Genomic DNA, 20,465 nt, shown 5'->3' with positions numbered 1-20,465 from the left:
ACAAAATCTTTAAAAAAGAATTAGGGAAAAAAAAAGAATTAGGGCAAAGAGGCTTCTTATTGATAGTTCTGTTTAAGGACATTACATTTTTAACCTCAAAAACTCCTCTGTGCTTTACCTAATTTTTACTAGTAATGATATTTGTTGGGGTCTCTACTCTTTTCAAGTTGTGTCCTAATTCTTACAGATTTGAGGGGAGAGTTAACCTTTTTGTTTCTAATTCTCACCCATATTTCCACTGAATCTTTTTTCAAATTAAGAGTTAGTTTAGGGGTATCTGGGTGGCTTAGTTGGTTAGCATCCAACTCTTGATCTCTGCTCAGGTCTTGATCACAAGATCGTTTGTCCAAGCCCTGAGTTGGGCTCCACAATGGCATAGCACCTACTTAAAAAAAAAAGTTAGTTTAGAGTTGGATATAGTATTTTGCTCATCTCTTTTAAATAATGAAGCATGAATTGTGCTGCAGAAGTCACAGACAGATCTGGAATACTGTGTATTGTCCTTCATATGTATTGACCATCAGCAGTAGGTCATGCACCTGGAAATCTCTCAATAATGGGAAAGGCTTTTCACTGAACTAGTCATATTATTCCTTGTTACTAAGTGTATGCATCTGAAATGTGGCTGGCTCTAGTTAGAAGGGTTGTCTTGACTATTGGACAGACTACAGTAACTCTCCTCCTTGGAACTATGTCCATAACCTGAGCCTCAGCCTCTCTGTGCCTCAGTTTCCTCACCTATGAAGTGATATGCTATGATTATTATCTTACTTTAGAGTGATGTTTTGAAGATTGAGATAATTCTTTTAAAGCACTTTTAACAATGTTTGATACATAGTAAGCATTCAATAAATCCATGTTTTTGTTCTAATAAATAGGCTTCCAGTGACTATCCTACAGTTTTGATTGGGTGTGGTCAGAATCAGAAAGATAGAAATCTATAAAACTGGCAATAGAAGAAGAGAGATTGATTATCAGAAAGGAAGTTGGATGGGAGAGAAGTATCAGACTAAGACTATGGCTGTGCATTTGCACTTCTGATTACTTTTGACCTCCAGGTTTGCATTCCTCACTGCAACTAGTTCTGTAATGGCCAGGTTTACAAATTGCCCCTAACAAAATAAAGAAGCATTTCTACTATGTATAGTATTCCCAAGCAGTTCCTTCAGAATCTGGTCCCAGGAAAATAATGGGCCCACTCTTGGTTATGAATTGATTCTTCTTTTTTTATTAAAATAGAGAAGAATTTTTCATACTGTTTTGAAACATGGAATTCCAACCTCAGTCATGTAATGATAGCAAAATTTGATGTTAAAAAAAGTATTGATGTCTTTCTAGCTTTGCCAAACCTGTGATTTGTTGTTCACAAGTTGGGCTGGCACCTCCATTGCTGTTTCCCTCTGGAGAACTCACCTGCCAGCTCCACCTGCTGTGCAGCCCTCCCACACCCACAGCATCTTCATGGTCTGGAGTGGCATTCTTTTGGAACCTTTGCTTCTCCCTGCTGTCGTGCAGCTTTCTTAGTAGTCACTGACTAACTATCCCAGTTCTGCTTCCGTCCTTCTGCTTCCTCATACCTGTCAAACCTAGGGAGAAGGTCACCACAACCGTCTCTCAGCTGTTGTTAGCAATAATTCCAGAATGATTGCAGATCTACGCTGGTAATTTTGTGAATAAATTCTCTTGTCTTCCGGATTTTCCTCAGATGAGAGACCATGATGTTTTAGGTCAGTTTCAAAGCTTCACTCTTTTAGAAAAGCCATGGATGATAAAGTCCTTTCTACAAAAAGAAAGCAAAGCAAAACCTCAGAAACTTGTCTCAGCCAGGTGGCCCAATATTCCCTCTTGCTCATGTGGCATGGAGAAGAAGTGGTATCTCTAACTAGATGTATCATTAGGGATAAGAATGGGCACTGTGCAGAGCGCCCTTAAATAATTACCAGTCATTGTGCCTCAAGCAATTTTGCAGTTGTCAGATGTTATTTTTTTTGTATTATTTCATCTCCTATTTTAGTATTCCTATCTACAGGGTTTTGCTTTTATCCGGCAGTCAACTAATTCTTTATGTAGTATTTGCTAATATCTAAAGAGTTACCTCATCCCATTTTTAATGTTTTTTTAAAGAATGAGAGCGAGCAGACACTAGCCCAGGCTGTGTGGGGGGCAGAGGGAAAGGGAGAAAGAAAATCATAAGCAGGCTCCACACCTAGCACAGAGCCCGACACCCGGCTCAGTCTCATAACCCTGAGATCATGACCTGAGCCAAAATCAAGAGTTGGATGCTTAACCAACTGAGCCACCCAGGCACCCCACCCCATCCCATTTTAATGAGAAGATTCCTTTTAAATGAAATGCCTGTTCAAGATTGAGAGGGATGATTCCCAAATGGTGACGTTTTAGGTACAATGAATGAAGTTGTGAGGTGAAGTCTATTATAGCGTAAAAAGAGATTAAATAATTAAAATTTTCAGGGACACATACTTCATTAATAGATGAACAAACATTAAAAACACATGAATAGAATGTTTACCTTGTAAATAAGCTGAACTGCAAATATTTGTGGGATGTATAGAAATGAGTTTTAATATGAATGAAAATCTATAGTAATTTTACATTCAGGCAGGATGTTGTATCTATTCTGCTCAGTCAGGACAGACTTTATGGCAAAGATCTTATACCTAAACTTTTTCTTACTGTTGAACATTACAAGGGTGGACAGTAAGAAACAGTCCAGGTCTAGCTAGTCTGTGGGTTAATGACCCCAATAGCCTACAGATAAATGCCCCATTACATAGTTTAATTGATTCTTCTGAGATGTCTTTTTAGAACTGAAGCAACACTGAATTCAGCACAAGAATTCACAAAAGACTAAAGATAGCTAACAAATATAAAAAGTATTCAACCTCAACAAAAGGCAAAGAAATGTGAATTAAAACTATAATTAAACACACTTTTGGTCTATCAATTGAGCCTTTTTTTTTTTAAATAACAGTCATTGTTGTTCCAGGCAAAGTGGTGGTTGCTGGATGGAAGTGGAAACTAATTTAGCTTAAAAACATTAATATTTAGGTATTTATGTACTAGGATATTTATTTTAGTATATTTCAGTAGCAGAAAATTAGAAGCAGAAAATTTATTTTAGTATATTTCAGTAGCAGAAAATTAGAAACAACTTCAGTGCCCATCAGTTAGGTAACAGCTAAGTAAATAATGGTACACATGACAGTTTAGCTATTAAAAATTATGGTTCCAAATATATTGTAAATTTGGAAAAGTTGTGATATAATACTAAATTTAAAAGACAATACATTATAATGAAAATATTCCAATTACTTAAATCTAAAAAAAAGGAGGACAAAATTGTAGGTTTTCTCTGGGGGTATGATTATGGTTTTATTTTTTTTTCTTTGTACTTATTTCCTAAACTTTATAAAAAGCTTATTTTGGGGCACCAGGTGGCTCAGTCAGTTAAGTGTCCGACTCTTGATTTCATGATATGAGGGTTGTGAGATCAAGCTCTGCATCAGGTTCCACACATAGTGGAGATTTTCTCTCTCCCTCTCCCTCTGTCCACCCTCCTCCTTCTCTCTTAAAATGAAATAAGCTCATTTTGCTTTTATGTCTGAATAAAAGCCTTTTAAAAAATTGAAAATCTGAAATATGAGGCACACTAATCAATTAAGAATTTTACTTTGACCATTCATTATTGCTGTTCTCTCTCTAACAAAAAGAGACGATTGTTTCCATTAAATCTAATGACACAACTTTCTCTCCTTACCTCATTAAAAGTTCAAACCTCCTACTATAATCAACTAAATAAATAAATAAATAAAATAGGGGCAAAAAAAAAAATAAAAAAAAAAAATAAAAGTTGAAACCTGAAGTAAGCAAGGTATAATACTTATAGCAGTCTCAACTTCCATGATGGTGGTTTCTCTTTCCCTTTGCTCAGCTTTAGTGTATCTCTGTTTACACTAGTAGTTCTCACCATGCTTCTGTTCTAGAACCAACTGACATACTTGTCAGATGCTGCTAGGTTATTTTTCACCTTATTAAGGGCTATGTATATTTTAGTTTTCCAGTTTTCTCTGTCTGATCTCAGTATATTTATGCTAGCACTTCACCTTTTCAAAAATCATTTTTCCTGAAAAGTAGTCCATGCTCATTGTAAACAATTCCAATGTAGAAATGTGTAAAGTAGAAAATGAAACTTTCCCATAGTACCCCCCCATTCTCCAAGATAACCATTGTTGGCCTTCTAGATTGTTGTATGCTGTATGGTGGGTATATTTAAAAGTCATGGGCATTTGTTTTTTTAACAAAAATAAAATCATAGTGTAAATACTTCCTTGCAACTTGTATATTTCACTTAATACTTTTATCTAGGACATACCCACTTGTGTATATCTATTTCATTTTTTAAACAACTATGAAATATTTTAACTTGACTATACTACAGTTTAAGTAGCTCTTCTATTGACTGACATTTGGGTTTTTTTCCCCCAGTTTTTTACAATTACAAAAAATGCTGCAATGAACATCTTTTTCCACATATTCTTGTGTACTTGTGTAAGACTTTTTGTGGGATAATTCTTAAATGTATATTGTTAGATTAAGGAGTATACACATTTAAATTTTATTAAATACAGCTAACTTCCCCTCTTAAAAGGCCTACTTATACTTCCACCAGTATTATATAAGATGCTGTTACTAACACATGGCATTATTGATCTTTCCAGTCTTTGCCAATCTGATGGGTAAAGTAATGCCTCACTGTTTAATTTGCATGTCTCTACTCATTAGCTAGGGTGGACGTGTTATTTGTATATTACTTTGCCATTTATATTTCTTCTATAAGCTTGCTATATTTCTGTTGGACTGTTCATTATTTTCTCATTGGCTTGTACATCTTCTGGATCATCTTGACCATCTTATGATTTTTGGGGGTTTAGGAGCCAAGTGAGAAGAAGGTGCCTCTGGACATGTCATTGTTCCTCAAGCTCCAGAAGCGGGTCACAGAGCTGGAGCAGGAGAAGCAGGTGATGCAGGATGAGCTGGACCGCAAGGAGGAGCAGGTGCTCCGCAGCAAGGCAAAGGTACGCAGTGCTACCCCACCCCAGGGCCGTGCCCAAACCAAGCACTGAGTGGGACTTTCTGCACTCTCTTCTTTAATGGAAACTCAGCCCAGAAGTACTTTATCCAAGCAGCATTTGGTTCTTGTAGTGAGGGCTGAACTTTCCTCACTGTTTTCTGCAGAGTAAGGAAATATTCTGAGGAAAAATGTGACAATTAAAGTATAACTACTTATTTATAAAGTTTTTAACTTTACATTTTCCCTAGGAAGAAGAAAGACCACAAATTAGAGGTGCAGAACTGGAATATGAATCACTCAAGGTAATGGGAAGCTTCAGCCCAAGGCTTTGAATATATTGTTTTGGCAAGTGACCTGCTTAGAGTTTCTCTTTTTCTCAGAGAACATCCTTAAGGACACCTTAATTCAGTCTTATTCAGGAATTACTTCTAGCTTCATGTTATTTCTTTTCATAGATTCTTTCCTATAAGCTAAAGTTCAGTCTAAGCAGAAACAGGAGGAGTAGCTGCCATCTGAGGCTCTAGAAGGTAGGCAAGGACATGGATTCTAATGTCAGATGGCCTGGGTTCAAATGTTAGATCTGCCACCATATAGCTGTGTGCAAGTTATGTATGTTTTCCATACCTCAGTGTTCTCATCTATAGAGTGAGGTTAATAATACTATTTATGTTATAGGACTGTCATGAAGATTATATGAAGTAATTCATGTACACTGTTTAGAATAGTGCCCAGCACATAGTAAGTACCCAGCAAATGTTGGCTCCTGTCATTATTCTCATCATTTTTTTTTAATGCCTGTACTTTACATATCAGCTTTAATTCTTAAAATAATCCTGCAAGTAAGTATTTTAGTTCCCATTTTACAGATGAGGAAATTGAAGCTAAGAAATATAAGTAACTTCCCTAAGATCACCCCACTAGAAACTGACAGGAACAGGATTTGAACATAGGTGTCTTTGGCTCCAAAGCCTGTGCCCTAACCACCAAACCCCACTTGTAGAGAAAGATAGCTCAGTATTAGTTTTCTAGGTATCAGAGTAAAAATGTATTCTAACTTATTTTAGAAACTGTTGGGAGGAGGAAGATGAAGGTAGAGAGTTTTCTCCTTAATGGTTAAAAGCAGTGTCTGATTAACAGGTACTATGTGTCTCTGGGCAGTTGAACAGGAAAAGGCTCTGATTAGGAAGGAACAGAAGTTTCTGAAATACAAAGTATCTTGGGTAACCCAAGAGTTTAGGTTTAAAACAAACAAACAAGAGCCCATTCCTTGATACAGAGTAGGTTGTGCACCTGGCTGGCTCAGTTGGTAAAGCATGTGACCCTTAATCTCAGGGTCATAAATTCGAGCCTCATGGTGGGCATAGAGTTTACTTTAAAAAATAAATAAATAAAATAATTAAAAATAAAATCAGAGTAGGCTGTTCTCCACTCAGCTCCTTCCTTAGCTTTCCAGAATCAGAACTTTTTGAGCCCTGTGAAGTTTGAGCTATCAGGCTATCAGCTATCAAGACACCCCCAGCTTTTTTCTAGGTTATTAATACATTATTTGTCTTAAATTTATCTTTCTCAGACATTTTCTGCTTGTGTTTATTTTTAACTATTTTCTCCATTTGTAAACAATAGTCTGGAATAACTAGAAAACTATAGCAAGATTTATGATTATAACCAAAGCTAAGAATTAGAAAAGCCACAAAATAGCATAAGAAAACTCATTATTTTAAAGAGAATTTTTTATGTCTATTTGAGAATTCTGAGGGTCTCCCTAAACTGTTATAAGGATTTTTGTATTTTTTTTTTTTTAGTAATATTACTTCAAGTCTGGTCCTGATATATTAATTCCTAACAGTGTTACGTGAATTTGTGTTAGTAGAACCCTGTCTTCTGTGGATTTTCCACTTCTTATGGTCCAGACCTGCTGATTACTGCTTCCTTTTGAGGCTACATGGCAGCTTGATACAGGGAATGCCTGTCCTCCACCCCTGTCCAACCCACAGTTCCCTTATCAACCCCTTCCCTTAAAGATAGAACTCTTCCACTGACATTTAATAAACACTTGACTAATAATACCTTGTATTTACTTTACAGTTTGAAAAGTTTTCCTGCACCTTATCTTATTTAATCATTGTCAAACTTCTGAGATAAATTATTTCCTCCTTAAAGATTATTAAACTGAGGCAGAGAACAGTTAAGAGATTAACAGAGTCTGGTCTTGAATTTAGGTCTCCAGACAGAAGGAAACTTTCAAAACAGCATTGATTCCTATTGTCACTTGTTTGAAAATTAATTTTTATTTAAATCACTATTTTAAAATACCCTAGAGAACCCTTTTACCCTTTCTAAATTATAACATGAATAAATCTATTGCTCCTTCAGTGAAAGTACTTCTCAGGTAATATTTATGTTTGCAGAGAAAGAAAAGAGTGGCAGCAAAGTGTCATCTCTATTATTCTGACTCTCTGATGCCTTCTGTACCTTTTGTCTAGAGAACCAACTCATGATATGGGTCATATAAGAAAAGAATCAGATGAGATGGAATGGCACAGGCCAATGGAAGGGGAATAGGACTGTCATCTCCAACTCTTTCCCATCTTCCTGCCTCACAAAAATGAACAAATAAGACATTCTTTGGAATATGTTAAAAGTGAAGCCTAGATTAAAAAAAAAAAATTAAGCCCAGATCACTAATTTCCCAAGTATATTAGCTCAGTATTTCTCAAAATACGGTCCCTTGGCCAGCAGCATTAGCATCACATAGTAACTTGTTGGAAATGTGCATTTGTAGGTCTCATACCAGACCTTTTGAACCAGAAACTCTGGGGGTTGGGCCATGCAGTCTGTCTGCAAGTGATTCTGATGCACTTTAAAGTTTGGGAAACATCGCATCGGAGCTTAGTGTCCAAGTAAAGACACTCATGTTTTCTGTTGCAGAAATGAGCAATATGAATCTGATTATCAGTTGGTGGGAGACTGGGGATAGGAAGGCTTACTCATTTTCCATAAGAATAGATTAATTCACATGAAAGAAAGGGTTATATATTCTTATACTAGAAAAAAAGACTATAAATAGTTTTACTATAACTGTTGAGAGGTCTGATGTGGTGCTACAAACCCAAGGTGGCTTGTCTGGAAGAAACAATAAAATATTTTATCTTATACCCAAAAGTATCTCACTTCCACAGTCATAAGGCCTTGTGTAATGTGCTAAACAAGGCAGCATGGTGCCTTCAGAGGCCTGTCTGCTTTACCGTTTCCCAGCCGGTATCCTGAGACATTTCTATTCTAGCGTCAGAACTCTATTCTGGGTTGTCATTACCATTGTTTCAGCAAAGTTTGCATAAGCAGAGCTAACTGGTGGCATGAGGATGTCTGGTAGTTTGTGAAAGTATGGAGGGATAAAGGATGAGTTTGGCCATCTGGGTGGGAAAGGAATCCATCCTTTCCTCCCACTTCCCAAGACCTGCCAGCAACTTCACAAGCCTGTCATTCACATGTCAAAGTAGTTTGAAAAATACATTGTTTGTTGTCATCAAAACACTAAATGGAATTTTATTAGTTTAAGTGATATGTTAATTTTTTTATTAGAAGTTAAAAGTCTAAGATTTCAATAGTCTTTCCATTCTGTTTTACAAAGGAAATAAGAGGATGCTACTCAAGATTTCAGGGTTCTGTTCATCTGAACTATTCATTGGAAATAACCTGACCAGCTGAACCCTCATACTTGCCTTATATTTACCTGCAGAGAAAACCTGGGCTTCTGAGGAATGGGCTAAATTCTCCCCATAGGACTCAGCAGTCTCTCCAGGCCTGTGAACACACCCTAGGCAGGCCCAGAATAAATGTGGCTCTGGAATCTGGGTTGATGAAGCAAACTGCCATTCGCCTTGCTCAGCTACACTTGATGTTAGCTTCCTTGATTTGCAGAACAGAGCTCCCAGTAGAGCCTGGAAAGCTGTTTACTAGGGTAGCTCTGGTGATCTTTCCCACCAGAATTCTACCATCTTAGGAGAACACGAGCATTCCAGTGTAAAGTTGAGGATAACAGCAGTGAACTATTGTCTCTTCATACAGCGTCAAGAGCTAGAATCAGAAAACAAAAAACTGAAAAATGAATTAAATGAACTTCGCAAGGCCCTTAGTGAGAAAAGTGCCCCAGAGGTGACTGCTCCAGGTGCACCAGCCTACCGTGTCCTCATGGAGCAGCTGACCTCTGTAAGTGAGGAGCTTGATGTCCGCAAGGAGGAGGTCCTCATCTTGAGGTCCCAACTGGTGAGCCAGAAGGAGGCCATCCAACACAAGGTAAGCATGAGTGAGTGACCAAAGTGGGTGTCTGGAGACTGGCCTCTTTCTTTCTATCCTTTCCCTTCAATTTATAATGAACCAAACACTTATGAGCATTTTTTATCTAATTAGCATTTAGTTTAAAGGATATTGTCCAAAAAAATGATATTGTCATTTTAAAAAAAAAATCTCAATGTTGCTTTAAAACTGTTATAAATGCCAATTAAAGTGAGCAAAAAATAAATGAAAACCAAAATGATCTCCCATTTCTCACTCATTAACAAAGGGCTTTTAAAATTAATCTTTAAGTAGTAATCTGGCCATGATAAATTTTGATCAAAAGTACAATCCAGAGCTCTTGGCCAGCTCAGTCAGAGGAGCATGTGATTCTTGACCTCAGGTTCATGAGTTCAAACACCACATTAAGTATAAAAATTACTTAAATGAATAAAACAAATAAGTAAACTTTTTTTAAAAAGTAAAATTCTGTTAAGTACAAAAATCCATAGATTGTCCTGCTGTGTGAGAAGACATTAAATAAGACTTTAAAATTACTTGTTGAAAATAGCCCATTTAACTGGAAAGACAACATATAAAAGGGTTAGAAATGAAATCAGTGAGTAGAAGTTCCATGCAGATGATTTCTGCTCATTTTAGGGAGTTCTGTCTAATAGGGGGAGCTGTCTCAACTGGGGAGGGGCTGCATGTAGTGTCAACAGAAAGGACCCATGCCACAGGGTAGAGGTAACCCTTCAAAGTTCTTCCTGCGCTCGGGTAATTTGAGACCATTGCTGCCATGTGTTGGTGATAAAGGGCCTTTTTGTCATTTGCCATCGTAGAGACTCTGGGTAATCATCATAAAACCTGGCCTGTGTCCCTATCCATGTTCATGCAGCAAACGAAGTGTTACCAAGAATTAGACAATCAAGTATTCCAGCTTCAGGACATACCATATAAAAAATGACTATAATATATAATGAACTGGAAGATCTGAGAATACTTTCCTTGAAATGGTAGTTCTGCATGTGGTTAAAATAATGAATCTGGCATATAACATTTGGTTTTGAGAAAGATAGCTCATACTGAGGTCGACACTGATCCAGAAAATACCAAATTCTGAAAACAAGAAATTTGCGACTAATCTTGAAAGGAAAAAATATCCCAGGAATGAGTGGATTTATATAAAGAAATGGGCTTTCTTATTTTAAATCACAAACCCATTCGGGCTGAAATGAGGAGATTCTGGAAGGGGAATCTCTCCTTTGGCCTGGCCCTGTAGTCTCTCCTTTCCTGAGGCTTTCTCAGTGTGGTTTTCATGACTACTGCTGTGGTTGGGCCTTAAGATAGAAGACTGTCTCTTTATGCTAGCTGGAGCAGAGTCCAAAATCATAATTCCTTTCTCTGGTTCCCTTGTGACAAAGTGGTATTCTCACAAGAAACTTCAGTAAAAGTTAAGGGAAAGGAAAAAATAAAATGAATCAAGGGACATAAAAAACAATCCAGTTAACAGCGCAGGGTTCTGGTATCAGATGCGCTCACTCACCCAGCTTACAGCTCCTCTCTAGCCTCTCAGATTGGCTGGTCCTGTCTCACCAAGGCCTCTGCTCTCAGCCTACACATGGCAATAGCTTGTTCTTTACTAAGAAAAATGCCCACGACGCTGATTGAGACCTTTCGAACCCATGGCTGTCTATCCCATTCAGTTTCCAGTCCAACAGACTCATCATTTCACAGCTCCTTTGCAGGACAGTAGTGAGTGACACCCAGTGAGGTAGGTGATAATCCAGCCCAGCCAAGTCTACTTCATCTGCTCCACCTCTGTGAGTATTCTGAAAGGCTCCATTTGAACAAGTGACTTCCTATCAGAGCTTGACTGTAACTCTCACAGACCTAGGATAAGACTTTCAGCATATACATTAACAGGAGGGTCATTTTCTCACCTACTCACAACTTAAAAAACCAAAGCAACTCAAAAAGAATCTCAAGCACTTGTTCCTGAAAATTAAGAATTATCACATAAATATATATTAATGTCCACCTTATGCCGGTTCCACAAATACTAATTTTTGGGTCTTTACAGTTAGCTTTTCTGTTATGATGGGATTCATTGATGGGATTTATTTATGGAACTAAGGGTTTATTGTTTTCTCTGTTTGTTTTTTGTGCTTGCTGACTTGTGATTTTCAGGATGACAAGGTAATTATAAAACTTTTAAAAAACTTTTAGTAAATACTTTTATTTAATCCTAAATTTTACCATACAAGTATTCCCCCAGTATATGCAATTGATGCTTCTGACCACCAAGTCTGTTTTGATATTTACAAATTAATTTCCTATTTGAGCCCTCTATCAGTGGAAAACTAATAGATATAGTAGGCTCCAGTCTGGATCAGAGGGAGGTCACCATGACTTCTAATTCATAGTCAGCTCTCCGACTCACTATAGTAGTTGTGGTAAGGCCATCCACAGCACAGGGGCCCAAGATGGGAGTCCCTTAATTTGGAACATACCCAAAGCACAGGTTATCCCACACTCTTTTCTAGCAGCTGTGGATTTGTTGGCCAAGGATGAGAAGGAGCCTCAAGAGTAAAGCACACTTTTCTTGAGAAGGGTAGGATTTTCCTACATGGGGCAGCCCTTTCTAAACTTCTGAACTGGCTTAGGGGAGACAAACTTTGAGCAGTGAGTCAGGAATTTCCTAATGCTAGTGGTCCAAGTCTGATCCCATGCTCCAGCCACTACTTCTTAGCTAAAGTAGGCCAGATAAGGGAAGGCCTGGCTGCTTACTATAAGGAAAACACCATATAAAGAAGTTTATCTTTCCTTTAGACTAGTTAATAGGATCAAGTTACCTAATTTACCTAAAGTTCAAAAGTACATCATACAGGTTTTCAGATATCAGACAATACATACAGCATTATTTACTATTGGGATTGGGTCTTTGAGAGTTACTACTTAAAAGTTAAAAATCTGAGTATAGCCCATTGTAGAATAGAAAAATTTTCTTTCAGAGAAAGATAAAAAAAATTTCTATGAAATATATATTAAAATATATATAAATCATAGCTAAAGAAAGCTCTGTGTAGCATTTATGGGAAAGATTTTTAAAATTTAGTAAAATATAAGCTCTTATCAGATTATATTTGGTCTCTTTTTTTTTTTTTAAAGATTTTATTTATTTATTCATGAGAGACACAGAGAGAGAGAGCAAGAGAGGCAGAGACACAGGCAGAGGGAGAGAAGCAGGCTCCATGCAGGGAGCCTGACATGGGACTCAATTCCAGGACTCCAGGATCATGCCCCAGGCCAAAGGCAGGCACTAAACCCGCCGAGCCACTCAGGGATCCCATTATATTTGGTCTTTGAGGATGCATTTATAAGCTCACAAAAAGACAGCATTAGGAGAAAAGTGGGATTTTTTTTTTTAAGTATGTTTCTGATCAAGAACTGGTCTTGAACTTATCTCAGAACTGGTCTCTAAGATCATGGTTTTTGAAGTGTTTTCTATTAAGTCCACTTCATTGTGAGACCTGCCTTTCGAACAAACATTGACTAACAGATCAGACATACACTATTTAGACAGATAGAATGGGCCCTTAGGTTCTAAAATGTATTATTCTCTAAAGGCTATAGTGCAGTAATTCTTAATCTATTCTTGCTCTGGTTTAGGAGAGACAGAGTAGCTGAATAGAAGCAAGATTTGGAAATTACATTGATTGTCAGACTGACCAAAAAGGAAAAATAAAAAAGGAGGTAAAAATGTGAGCAGAAAAGTGCTTTTCATACAAAATCATTAGTAATGCTGACCTGCCAGAAATGTATTTCAAAAAATTATGTACCATCCTATAATGGAACAGAGGGAAGAAAAATTGAGTAACAACAGATGGTGGATATTTACAAAGAGCTAAATTCTTCCCATTTATATGGGAATATATATATATAATATATATTATATATATATAAATGTGTGAGAAAAAAACTAATTTTGCTAAAGCATATCATCTACCTTTTTTGTACAGAATTTTTAATGGAAAAATGAGCTTTATGTCAAACTTCACAGTGTTTTACTGGGGCATTTGTTTTAGTATAACTAGATGGGAAGTAGTAGGAAGAATAGCTTTTGTTCTATTTTCATTCAGTAGTTGCTCAGTGTCGGGGCACCTGGGTGGCTCAGTTGGTTAAGCGTCTGCCTTCAGCTCAGGTCATGATCCCAGGGTCCTGGAATTGAGCCTCAAGTCAGGCTCCCTGCTCAGTTAGGAGTCTGCTTCTCCCTGTTTGTGCTTTCTCTCTCTCTGTGTCAGATAAGTAAATAAAACCTTATAAAAAAAATAGTTGCTCAGTGTTTTTACTTGGTTATTTTTCTAATGCTTTATGTATACTTGGAAATATATCTATGTTTTTATATATAAAGTATATACACACATATGTATATATAGACTTTGAAATATATATATTTATATTATAACATAGCATTAGAACAATTACCAGGCAAGGGACGCCTGAGTGGCTCAGAGGTTGAGCATCTGCCTTCAGTTCAGGGCATGATCGCGGGTCTGGGGATCAAGTCCCACATTGGGCTCCCTGTGAGAAGCCTGCTCCTCCCTCGGTCTCTGCCTCTCTCTGTGTGTCTCTAATGAGTAAATAAATTTAAAAAAATAAAAAGAAGAACAATTACCAGGCAGGGACACCAAGGAGCTACTTTTATATATATATATATATATATATATATATATATATATATATATATATATATATATATATATATATATATTCCCCCACCCCACGTAATATAAAACACACATTGCCCATCAGTGATTTTATTTACAGGGCAGTGGTACTCTAGAATATCACCACCCTTTTAATAGAGGGACTGAAGACACCTCTTTCTCTTAACTGCCTGTGCCTGACCCTCCTCTCTATTATATGGGGCTGGAGCTGGGGCTCTACTGGGAGAGGTGTGGTAAGGCATGTAAACTTCCCTATTCTGGAGGAAAGAAAAATGTTTTCTCTGGTCCAAAGCTTTTGAGTTGACTGCTAATGTGGAAATGTGTCATTTTCCCCTTCAGAATACAATGACAGATTCTACAATACTTTTGGAAGATGTACAAAAAATGAAAGATAAAGGTGAAATAGCACAAGCATACATTGGTTTGAAAGAAACGAACAGGTAAGTCCATTCTTTTTTCAATCATTTTAGTTTAATCTTAATCATGTATATCTTTAGTCTTTAAGCCAGCCTCTTGCGCAGTAAGTCAAAGTGTTTATATATTGCTTTATTAGACATCAGCTAACCTTCAGGGGGAATTCAAGGTTTCCAGTATATTCCCATTTAAGATCTCATTTTTAATATAAGGTACCATTATTGATGTGAGGTGTCAAGGGGAATGCATTTTACATCAAGGGATTATATTTCTGTATATTTAGGGTCTTAGCCTTGAGAAGAAAACCAGTTGCTCACTGTTGGACTATCTTGGTTAGTCTTTCATTTTTTGTCCAGGATGGTTGGGATAGTTTTTAGGGATAACTTTAGCTCTCAGTTACGAAATTTAGTGTGGAAAGAAGTGGTGAAGTATCTGGAATCACCTCAGTATTGGCCATATCATTCTACAAAGGTACTATGACTTCTAGGATGGGACTCTGATATTTAAGATCAAATATTTGTCACATTTCCTAAGGTCTTTTGAGAAAATCCTAATTCTAGTTTTATCCTATTTACTGTAAACACAAGTGAAGTTTCAGATGGCACGCAGCTCAGTCACTGTGCACCTAAGAGCTTTGGGTAGGCTGACTGAGGGTACAAGGTTTGCACAGCCATTTAATGATGAAACTTTATCAAAGACTTTTATGTTAGAGAATAGATTATAGTAGAAAAATATTGAAGGCATAAAGACCAGTTAGGAAGCTATTTCTGTAATTGCATGACTGATTACAGTGACTTGACTTGGTTGGTGGCAGCTGGGATTGAGAGAAATGGGACACTTTGAAAGATACATAAGATACATAAGATGAGATCAAAAAGCCTTGTGGCTTCTGAGATGTGTAGGTGAGGAATAGAAAATCCTAAATAGAGGGTGGCTCTTGAGTGTCCGCTGTGGATACTTGGTTAGATATAGTAATGCTTTTTGTGACCCTGGGTCTGTGGTGTGGGGAAGCACAAGGTGGAGATAATCAGTAGATTTATAAATAGTGAATGTAAGCAGCTAGGAAGACACCCAAAGAGAGAAATCCATTAGGCAGTTGAACATATAGATCTGGAATTAGAGAGGTATGTGGGCTGAGATATAAATTTTGAAGTCACTAGTGTAAATACTATTGAGACCATGAAAATAGATCAACTCTCCAGGGGGAGATGGTAAATAGAAGAGCATTCTCTGGAATGTGCTTTCTGTACACTTCATATCAACAAAAGTCTTGTAGAAGAGTAAAAACCTGGGCTCTGGAGTCAGATAGCCCTAGGCTCTGCTACTTGCCAGTGTGTTGCCTCCAAGGTATCTTATCTCTAAGCCTCGGTATCTTTGTCTGCAATGTGGCAAATGATACCCAGTGGGTTAGTAGAACTAAATGAAATAATACATGTGGAAGGATATAGAACAGTGTCTGATAGCAGATACTCAGAAATATTATTTTTATACCCCAGATAGAAAAAGCCTGTAATCAACTTTGTCATTATTATTTATTTATAATTTTTTTAAGAGAGAGAGCACATATGAGCGAGTGAGAGAGAGTGGGGTGGGAGAAGGGACAGAGAGAGAGAGAGAATCTTAAGCAGGCTCCATGCCCAGCAGAGAGTGTGGAGTGTGGAACCTGACACCATGCTCGATCTCATGATCTTAGGATCATGACCTGAGCTGAAATCAAGAGTCAAGCATTCAACTGACTGCACTACCCAGGTGTCCCTATATATACTTTTAATAAAATATGTCACATCTTTAATATAAAAGCAGTTTCCCCAGATCTAACATTAATTTTGACACAAAAAATCTTTGTAACAGTTGTATCATAAAAGTTGAGAGCTTTGGACATATTCTTATTTATAAGTCACTCCTATAGGAATTTCTTAACACAATTTTAAAAATAGGAAAGTGGTTTTTATTAAGTGAAAACAAGTTTCTACTCAGAAGACTTAAAACTTCATTTTGAACTGGACTATGAAGGTTGCCACATGAAGACAATAGCTGACGTTTTCATTCTATATGTGTGTGACTATCATGGTTGATCTTGGTCTCTTATACAATATGTGACATAAAGATCACTCTCCTAGCTGAATAAAATGTTGAAAACAACTTCTTTTTCACCTTTTCAGTCATTTCTTACTTTACAGAAAAAAGTAGCTCTAGCTCCTTGATTGTTTTGTTCTTCTTTCTACTTATTGACATGTGATGTTACATGTTACCCATTTTGTACAAAATTAACCAAAAGTAATTTTTGTGATAATGTCTTAACGCCATCTGTAATTAATAAAAACAATCTTATTGCCTTAATGAAAAATTGAAATACCGCGTGCTACTCTTGACCATCATCATCTCATGACCATCCTGTATCCCTTTGTGTTTTGCATTGTTGTTCCTTTTGCATGGAAGATCACCTGCTATGGATTGCCATGAGTTGAATGAGGATGGAGAGCTGTGGCTGGTTTATGAAGGGTTAAAACAAGCCAACAGGTTATATTTGTCTCCTCAAAATGGAATGTTATTAACTTGTTGCTTCTCTTACTAACAGTGGCCTTCTGACTTTAATTTCTGTGTTTCTTATACATTAGTTGTCTTCCTGGGTAAATTTCAGTAAAATGTAGAACATTCAGCCAAGTACCTTCTTAAATATTTTCTCCACTAAGAGATGCAATTACAGCTGAAATGGATTGATAGTGAATTTAAGAGTTGCTGCCTGTGAGTGAAGGATCTTCTCTTCATAGACTAAAATTTCTGGCTATATCACTAGGGATTGGAAAACATAACAAAACAAAACAACAAACCTTTCAATTAGAGCCCAAACTATGGTGGGAAAGAATAATACCTATTATTTAGTAGTTTCTTATTTGTAATAATGACCAATCTAAAGGAAAGTATCACCTGTGAGACTGTATTCTTATATATGTTATCATGCTGCCTAACTGCAGTGTTGAGTGCCTAATTTGGCATTCTGTGTGATTATTGTGAAATTCAGATGTGCGAAACCACAAACCAGAAGGGTCTCCTGTATTGCTACAGTTCAAAATAATAACTCAACACATTAAATGTGTTTAGGGGAAAGCAAATAAAACTGAAACAGCAATAGGTTTCTAACACAGATACTCATCTGCTCTGGGGTATTTGTATCTTTAAAGTCTCATTAAAAATACCACTTTAGTGATTAAATTTAAAAAATACTTAGCTATTTGTTCAAGGGGCTCCTGCTTATTCTGCTTTGTTGTAATCACAAGCCATTATCATTAACTTTGTGGTGTTATTGGTTCAAATGTCTTTGAAATTTTATAATCACTAAAATATTTTTAGTCTGCTGTTAACCGTTTGCTTGCAATGGCATCAGGAACTTTTGCCCAGCAGTTGATTACAAAGGGGATTAGAATAAAAGAATGTTTTTCCTTTCTTCATGTTAGTTAATTCCTAACCATAACTTTGTTTTGTGTTTGGAAAGGGGGTGAATATAGAAGTGGGGGTGCATGGTGAAGGGAGGATGCCGTTTCTCCCTGGTACTCCCGCAGTCGATGCCCTGGTTTGCTTACAGGCACAGCTGACTTGGGTGCTTGCTCAGAGAAGCTGCAACCACTTTGTCCATCCTATTAATAACATCTATGAAAAAAAAAATAACATCTATGTTCTAAAATCACATCACAAAAAAAATAACATCTATGTTCTAAAATCACATGTTATTGATATAGAAGTGTATGGGAGAGAGAAAAGATGACAAATACAAAATACACGTATGTGAAATTTCAGAATGACCTGTGTGGATTTGGATAAATCTGTATCTATTTCAGAGTCACACCAGCCTTTCTGTCCCTCAGAGATAAGAGTTGAAAGTAGAAATGGGACCCTGGTCATACTCTGCCTGAAATTAGTAACACTGAAATTCTTACAGGCATATTTAATGAGATAGGGAGTTTGTAATCTTGTCCTACACTGCAGAATTATTCTGTGGCAAAGATGCTGTCTTTGCCAACTGAAATGCTAGTTTGTAAACAGTGTAAGCCAGATTAAAAGTATGTTTTTTTAATTGACTATTTTAGTCACCATTTCTAATAAACTTTTCAAAAGAGCTTAAACTTTCCTATTTCTTAGGGCCTTTGAGAATGTTATATTTGTAGCATTCCATAATTCAGAAAGATGCAAATGTGAGAGCACTTCGCTTGTTTGCGTTTCTTAACTTGAAAGAAGTCAGAAGTTACACAGACACTACAGCTTCCCCACTTTTCCTGCCCTGGCGAGCGAGCATAAAGCCTCATGCCCAGCAAGCAGAGACACAGGTGCCATCTCCCTCTCCTACCTGTGCACTTCTCCCCAGGCTCCTGGAATCCCAGCTCCAGTCCCAGAAGAGGAGCCACGAGAACGAGGCTGAAGCCCTCCGTGGGGAGATCCAGAGCCTGAAGGAGGAGAACAACCGGCAGCAGCAGCTGCTGGCGCAGAACCTGCAGCTGCCCCCGGAGGCCCGCATCGAGGCCAGCCTGCAGCACGAGATCACCAGGCTGACTAACGAAAACCTGGTAAGCCATGCTTTCCTCAGCGTGCAGCGCCTGGCCCTGCAGCACCGGCCTTGTTTCCTTTCCGTCAGACACATCTGTATGGGCTGGGAAAAAACTTGCTGCTCCACACTCCATAGCAGAGACAGAGTAAGGAAAATGTGATTGTGTTTGTTGACGTGAAAAAGTCCCAAGCACAGGTTGTGTATCTGACAGAAGGCTCTGGGCTGTCTGAGCATTCTTAGACCTCCCTTGGGGAGCCTGGGAGATCTCCCCCAACTGTGTGCTGGGCTTTTGACATCCTTGAGAACTCGGCTCACCTGCTTCCTCCCCTTTGGCTGCAGATTCTCTGCCATTTTAAGGAGCTGTGTTACTTGGTTGTCATAGTAGAGACTAGGGATGAGCTTTAATCTTTGGTCCCCAGGCAGCCACCGAGGCCATTCCTGCCTCCATCTCGAGCAGATGGGCAGGGGTTGGAGTTATGGTGGGGAAGGTGGTTGGCAAAGCCAAGCGGTGGCTTTTGGTTGACATTGGCTAGACCTCCCAGGTCAGGGTGGAGGGATATCAGGATTTAAGTCTGTATGCTTTTGATTCTAACAGAAGTGCAGTGAATGAGGAGATTTTTTTTTCCCTTGCCAGATTCTGAATGCTGGCACAGAATCCAAGTTATTTCTTATTCCTCCTTTTTCTTTCTTTAGCAGGAAATATGTTCTGAAATATTTTTGTCACAAAATAATTTTTATTATAGACATAAATCTACTTAGGTTTGATAAGTATATTAAGTTAAAAGTCATTGAAAAGTTATAATTCTGCATTTCTATAGAAAATACTATATTGTAGTGCCAGCCTGGTTTTGAGAAAAGCTGTTTGGAACTGATAGTTGATTTGTCTTTCTTTTTTTTCCTAAATTCAGAGTTTTAATGACCTTTAATAAAATAGTTTGGATTTTCTCTGAATATTTAACGGTCTGAATTATTATAATCAACTCCGTTAGTGATCACTTATATTTCAGATCGTTTTCTAGTGTCCTCTATTTAACCACCTTTTGTATTAATTAGATGTAAAACCCAAAAGTATTCTTTTCACCTTCTGTCCCTCTGAAGGCAGCTTGCTACGTGAAGCTCCATTGTAGGAATGGGAGAAACATATGTCGGACTCTTTACATAGTGACTGAAATATCACAGATTTGTGGGGGAAAATGTTTTGAATCATGGAATATTTTTGAAACGTCATTATTCTCTCAAGTATGTTGTTGCTTAAATTAAACTAACAGTGCTTTAATGCCTCAGAATCGATAAATATACTGAATTATAACAATTGATCAGTGTATATAAATTCTGTGCTTATAAGTGATTGTTAAAATACAAGTCGAAACCATGAAATCAAGATGCTTCTGGATGGCAAACTCCCAATTTTTTC

At 37.5% G+C, this 20,465-nt stretch overlaps 1 protein-coding gene across 7 annotated transcripts in view; it reads left to right on the top strand.

Moving 5' to 3' along the window:
* MYO5A (myosin VA) overlaps positions 1-20,465 on the top strand; it is a 189,822-nt gene that overhangs the window by 143,428 nt on the left and 25,929 nt on the right. For 2 of the 7 annotated variants that reach the window (XM_038580443.1, XM_038580445.1), the window contains exons 26-32: positions 4,953-5,096; positions 5,341-5,394; positions 9,161-9,388; positions 11,558-11,566; positions 14,437-14,537; positions 16,951-17,031; positions 18,872-19,070. In XM_038580443.1, the coding sequence (XP_038436371.1) occupies positions 4,953-5,096; positions 5,341-5,394; positions 9,161-9,388; positions 11,558-11,566; positions 14,437-14,537; positions 16,951-17,031; positions 18,872-19,070 (816 nt within the window). The remainder of the gene's footprint in view (positions 1-4,952; positions 5,097-5,340; positions 5,395-9,160; positions 9,389-11,557; positions 11,567-14,436; positions 14,538-16,950; positions 17,032-18,871; positions 19,071-20,465) is intronic. The other 5 variants (XM_038580444.1, XM_038580447.1, XM_038580449.1 and 2 more) reach the window with 3 other exon arrangements.

Source organism: Canis lupus, chromosome 30 (genome assembly GCF_011100685.1).
Source record: "Canis lupus familiaris isolate Mischka breed German Shepherd chromosome 30, alternate assembly UU_Cfam_GSD_1.0, whole genome shotgun sequence".
Classification (NCBI taxonomy): Eukaryota; Metazoa; Chordata; class Mammalia; order Carnivora; family Canidae; genus Canis; species Canis lupus.
The sequence above is the reverse complement of the archived record's forward strand: the minus strand, read 5'-3'. Positions and strand labels throughout refer to the sequence as shown.